This window comes from Tupaia chinensis, unplaced genomic scaffold (assembly GCF_000334495.1).
Source record: "Tupaia chinensis unplaced genomic scaffold, TupChi_1.0 Scaffold000250_1, whole genome shotgun sequence".
Lineage (NCBI taxonomy): Eukaryota > Metazoa > Chordata > Mammalia > Scandentia > Tupaiidae > Tupaia > Tupaia belangeri.
In genome coordinates this window covers 1,682,073-1,688,442 of record NW_006159730.1, presented here as the reverse complement: position 1 = coordinate 1,688,442, position 6,370 = coordinate 1,682,073, and the positions used below count along the sequence as shown (strand labels likewise).

Genomic DNA, 6,370 nt, shown 5'->3' with positions numbered 1-6,370 from the left:
GGCGGGCCAGCGTCGCAGGAGGAGGGGGACGGTGACCCGGGCGGGGAGCGGGGTTAGGCCTATCCCGCCACCTCGGGGTCGGGGAAGAGCGCCGGCGCCAGCCCTTCCCGATCTCCGAGAGGCCGGGGCACCTGCGTGCGGAGGCGCGTTCTCCTGGCCCTGTCGGAGCCCATGCCGGCGTTCCTAGACAGGCCGTGGGGGCCCTGGCTGGGCTCCCGGACCCCGCCTCTGCGGGGGCTCGGCGCCGCCTCTCCTGCCCAGGTAGCCGGTTCTCCACTGCAACTGGGCTTCCTTACAGGTGGGGAGACCCGGCAGTCCCTCAGTTCCGGACTCGAGGGAGACTTGGTCACTCCCGGGGTGTCACGAGTTTGATAAACTTCGATGTCGTTCACTCTGGGCTTGATGACATTTCTGCGACTTCATGCTTCCAGTTCAGTCTTGATGTTGACACTTGTCGAATGGGGGAGAATAAGAGAATGGGAGACGTTTTTTTTAACTCAAAAGACACCGGTTTCGTGTCCGCCAATTTAAGAATGCCTCTCACTTACTTCCCCAAGCCATTTTTGAACTTAATGTCGAAATGGCCTAGGGAGCAGAGGGAGGGAGGGAAATCAGTACTCTAACCACAGTTCGTGGGAAGCACAAGCCTGGCCATGGTGGTGGTTAACTGTGTGTGTGTCGGCAGTCTCTTCTCGATTGGGTCATATTTGGCTTCTTTTATGGTAGTAGCAGTTTATTCGCTTCATTTAGCAAGCATACATTTAGCGCCTGCTGTGTGCTTGCATGCCATCTGCTTTTCCAAAGCTCACCAGTTCCATAAACTGCTTGAGACTTTTGGCTAAACGCCAAGCCAAGTTAGTTAAAAAGTTTAAATGTCAGAAATCGTGTTGCTTTCATTCCAAAAATATAAAAACAACAAAACAAAAAAAGATACTTTTCTTCTTGGAGTTTTTTTTTTTTTTTTTTCTTTCATTCAACAATTACTTGGTTGTGCCCAGGGCCCGTGAACTAATGAGGCAACCTTGGCCTATTCTCTTGTAGTTTACAATTTAGGGAGAGTTAAACATTTATTTGTGTAAATGACTTTTTCAGTGTTGAGATAAAAATTCTGATAAACATGGTGAAGGAAGTACTGGGGTCTTGCCTACTTAGTGAGTTAGGAGAGCCTTATTTAATTGAGTGTAATTTTAAAAGAAAACTTAAGCTCATCTATTTTTGCTTACATTTGTAATTATTTCTGCTCAGCTTCCTGAATTATATTCAAGAGCAACTTATTTTTCAAGTTACTTACCAAACACTTTTTCAATGAAATTGAAAAGCTTGCAGATATTGAAATGGGTACTAATGTAACATATGTATGAAATTTGCTGTTTCATAGCTTGTGTGTAGGCTAAGTGAATAAATTTTGAGAGCCTCCCTTCCACCTGAGTTCCATTTCCTTATATCCGCTGGACTCAGTGGAAGTTCTTCAGTGAGGCCTGAAACTTTCTTGTTATGTACCCAGATGTAATATTGCTAAATGGTTATTATGTTCAGTATGAGGTTTACACATTATTTGGGAGCTCTTTTAATTAACCTAAAATCAGTGATAGGCAGTCTAAGCTAAGATTAGAAAACTGTAGAAACAGTTACTATATTTTAATTGTAACCTATTCAGTCTAGTTATTTGGAACCTAAGAGTTTTAACTTGTACTTTAGTTGTCTAGTATTGCTCCTGAAAACCTTACATTCTGAATGCTTGCTTCAAAATACCTTTCCCCCCCAAAAAATGAGTAATCTTTTTACACTTAAAAGATCTCAAAACTGCCCTCAGTCATTTTAGCAAAAGTCTGCATTAGTGTATCCTAATCCTTTTTTACCAAGTAAGTTTTATTTTACATCCCTGTAGTCTTCATCCTGAAAGTTCTGTATTTTACTTTATTTTTAATGTATCAGAAGTATTATAATTGATTATGAGTAATTAGAGAAGTTTATGACTTTATTGGAAATTATAAGCACATCTTAAAATGAAAGCTTTGAAATAAAGGAAATCTTTCTCCTTTTAGAAGGAAATTAAAAAGCAAGCTTTTCTCAGATATTTTTTTCTTTTTGTTGTCAACTTGTTAAATGTAAGACCGCCACAATTTATGGAGATTTTCTTTTTTAGTAAGGTGAGCCCATTTTTTCTTGATTTTTTTTTTTTTTTAATTTATCTATTTATTTGTTGTGATTTTTGAAGCCACCAGGCAGGTCCAGAACTTGAACTGCTGATGATCATGTGGAAATCCAGCTTCTTAACCACTATGCCACCTGCTGGCCTGGGCCCATTTTTTTCTTAGGTCTCCTAACATAAAGAACTGGCTTATCCCAGTGCTAAATCCTCATGGCATAGTTAATTTGTTAAAGTGCTATACTTTATTGCTCAACCTGTCATTGTTTATCATGGACTTTTTAAAATTTAATTCCATTTGTTATTATTATTTTTTAAATTTGAGCAGGCAGAGACAGAAAAAGGGAAGGTGAAAAAGCAAATGGCCAGTCCGGGACTTGAACCACGGTTGGCCATATGGGAATCCAGCGCCTTTAACCACCATGCCACCTGCCGGCCTGTCATGGGCTTTTAGACACACACACACACACCCTCTGGTATCTCCCATCTTTAGTATTATGGTTGTATTGAAAAATACAGCTACTTTTTTTTTTTAAGGTTTTTTTTTTTTTTGCTATAGGGTATGTGCGCTCACTGGTGAGAGAGAGACAGAGAGAGACAGAGAGGGAAAGTGAGAAATCACCCCCCAGAGGGGGTGGCTATGCAGCAATCCCTTCTCCTCCATTCTCCTCCTGGTATCTTGGGCATGAACACACATGCCCCTGGTGTGAGTTTTAGCCACTGGGTCTAGTACTCAAACCATGGTTGGCCATGTGAGAGTCCAGTGGCATAACTACTATGCCATCTACTGGCCCCAATAAGGCTACTTTTAATTTTTAATAATAAAATATTTTCTAGCATATAGAAAATAATAGAAGATAACTCATAGTCTCATGGTACATTTTTTTTTTTTTGAGAGATTTTCACTGTAGGTCGCGTGCGCTCGCCAGACAGACAGAGAGAGACATAGAGACAGAAAGCGAGAAATCACCCCCCAGGGGGGATGGTCACGCTGCAATCCCTTCTCCTCTCGGGATCTTGGACACGCACGCACATGCGCCCGGCGTGAGTTTTAAGCCACTGGGTCCGGGACACAAACCGCGGTCGACTACTTGGGAGTCCAGTGACATAGCCATTACGCTAACTGCTGGTTCCCCATATTTTTTCCTTTATGAGAGGGAGAAAGGGGGGGAGAGAGAATAAAAGTAATAATAATATTATTATTATTATTATTATTATTATTTGCCGTAGGGCATTTCCTTACCAGAAAAAGAGACATAGAGGCAGAGAGAGAGGAAGCATCCCCCTGTGGGGTGTGATTATGCTACAGTCCCTTTCCAGAATTTAGGAAGACACTTCTCGTTACTTTGCTTGCCGCCTGAGGACAGAGTTGAGACTTAACAGAAGTTCTATTCTCTAGACTTTGCTACTGCACCACTGCTGAATTGCTAGAAACGGCTAGTCCTCCCAACTGCTCCTGATTTCAGTTCATTTCTTTAGTGTATCCATTTGTTTTGTATTATTAAGGTGGTATGTGTTCATCTAAAATTAACTTAACAGTTAGCAGGTATTTGAATGTCTTCTACTTTAGAATAAATGCCACACACTGCCCTCAGCACTGTGTTTTCAGTGATGAGCAAAGGAAGGTGTCTGTCCTCATAGGGTTTACAACTGAGTAGGAGGATCAGGGACTAAATCAGCCTGTGTGACCTAAATTTAGAGCATCCAATTTTGACTAGTAAGTCAGGGAACACTTTTTTTTTTTTTTTTTTTTTTTTAATATAAATGAGTCAAACTGAAACCCAAAGGATGAATTAGTTAGTTTAAGGATACTTTGCTAAGCTCTAAGACAGGGAGGCTGGCAAATTTGGTATATGGTTGTAGAAAGAACTCTTGATTGTTTGAGGCTGATGTTGCTGGAGAGTTGGATAGGGCCACATTAGGGCGTACAGTTGTGTGTGTTTAAAACATTTAGTTGGAGTGGCCGTTACCTTTAGAAAAGTGCACAAGTAGGTGTTTATGAATGAATTGCATGAATTTCACAAAGTGGACATACCTGTGTACAAATGCTCAGATCAAAAAATGAGACCATTGGAGGGAACCAGCAGTTAGCGTAATGGCTATGTCGCTGGACTCCCACGTAGTCGACTGTGGTTTGCGTCCTGGACCCGGTGGCTTAAAACTCACGCCGGGCGCGTGTGCGTGCGTGCTCAAGATCCCGAGAGGAGAATGGAGGAGAAGAGATTGTGGTGTGACCATCCCCTCTGGGGGGTGATTTCTCACTTTTTGTCTCTATGTCTCTCTCTCTGTCTGGCGAGCACACGCGCCCTATAACGAAAACCTCTCCAAAAAAAAAAAAAAATAGAGACCATTGGGAGAAGACTGCTGCACTTGAGCTGTGAACTGTTGCTTTCAGGGACTAAAACTAATGAAGATTTTCTGCTGAGACTTCATCCTCCAGACCCCATTCTAGAGTGGTAGGACATCCCCTATATCCTTCTATCTGTCTCCTTTCATTTTCTGTAATTAAAAAATTTAAAATAATTATTTATTTTATTTATTCATTCAATCATTTTCATTTGACCAGAGAAAGACAAACACACAGAGAGAAGGAAAGTGAGAAAGTAAGCCACCAGGTCTAGGTCTTGAACCATGGTCAGCCATGTGGGAGTGTCCAACGCCTTAACCACCACACCACCTGCTGACCCTTTTCTTAAAGAAAAATTTTAAGGTAAAGTATTTTCTTGGCTCTCAGATCCTCCTTTATCTTGCTAAGTCTCACCTTTCTCCATTTAGCAAGCACACTGTGCATTTTTCATTTTTTGCCTTTTTAAAAAATATATATATATATATATTTTTTTCTTTTTCTCTTTCTTTGTTTTCTTTTTCTTTTACTTTCATCACTTTGTTCCTCAGCCTTCATGCACTGAGTGTCTAGACAGGTCTAAGTGAACAGTAGCCAAACATCTAATACTGTTAGGGTCAGAATATTCTGAATCTGCTGCACAAGGGGAGAAAAACGGAAGTGCAGAGAGATTGCAGATCACCTCCTCCTGCATGCCTCTGAACACTCAGATTGAACTTCAAGAAATTAGGAAGAAATGTATAACCCATTAGATGACCAGAAATCACCATGGAGACACAAGAAATATGAGAAACCAAGAAAATACCTCTCCCCTAAGGTAGAAGAACAACTCCTCTTCATCTACACACAGTACACAATGGAAGTTGTGGCAATGTCTGAGAAAGAATTTAGAATATTCGGGGTCAGCAGGTAGTGTGGTAGTTAAGGGTACTGGACTCCTACATGGTTGACCACAGTTTGAGTCCTGGATCTGGTGGCTTGCTTTCTCGGTTTCTCTCTCTTACCCTGTCCCTCTCTGGTCAAACAAACAAACAAAGTTAATAAAATAGTTCTTTTAAAAAAATTTAGAGTATTCATAGTGACACAGCTTACAGAGATGCAAGAGAAAAGAGATAATGATCTCCAGAAGATGCAGGAGAAAAGAGATGAGTTCCAGGAGGTGAGGAAGTTCTTGCACTATCTGAAAGAGGAAATATACACTGTAAAAAAGAATCAAATGAAACTGTTAGAGATGAAGTCTGTAATACAGGAAATCAAAACCCCTCTTGAAAGTATTAAAAGCAGATTAGATCATACAGAAGATCGAATCTCAGAGGTAGAAGACAGAATCTCTGCCTTAGAAAAATTCACTGTGGGGGCTGGTAGGTGGCATGGTAGTTAAAGACGTTGGACTCCCACATGGCTGACCATGGTTTGAGTTCCAGACCTGGTGGCTTGCTTTCTCACTTTCCCTCTCTGTCTCTCTTTGTCTCTCTGGTCAAACTAAAGATTAATAATAATAATAAATAAAATAAATAATTCTTTGAAAAAAATAAAAAAGAAAAATTCACCACAAAGACTGAGAAAATAGCCTTTAAAAATTAGAATAATATATAAGAAATACTAGATACATTAAATGTCCAAACATCCGGCTAATCGGTGTCCCAGAAGGTGAAGAGACTAATAGGGGCATTGATAAAATCTATTCCATTGGGAACCAGCAGTTAGCGTAATGGCTATGTCGCTGGACTCCCACGTAGTCTACCGCGGTTCACGTCCCGGACCCGGTGGCTTAAAACTCACGCCGGGCGCGTGTTCGTGCGTGCCCAAGATCCCGAGAGGAGAATGGAGGAGAAGGGATTGCGGCGTGACCATCCCCCCTGGGGGGTGATTTCTCG

At 41.4% G+C, this 6,370-nt stretch overlaps 1 protein-coding gene across 1 annotated transcript in view; it reads left to right on the top strand.

Annotated features, from left to right (window-relative positions):
* Window positions 1-6,370, top strand: part of VPS26A (VPS26 retromer complex component A) — a 61,772-nt gene that overhangs the window by 726 nt on the left and 54,676 nt on the right. The window contains exon 3 of the mRNA XM_006148964.3: window positions 88-261. Coding sequence (XP_006149026.1) covers window positions 88-261 — 174 coding nt within the window. The remainder of the gene's footprint in view (window positions 1-87; window positions 262-6,370) is intronic.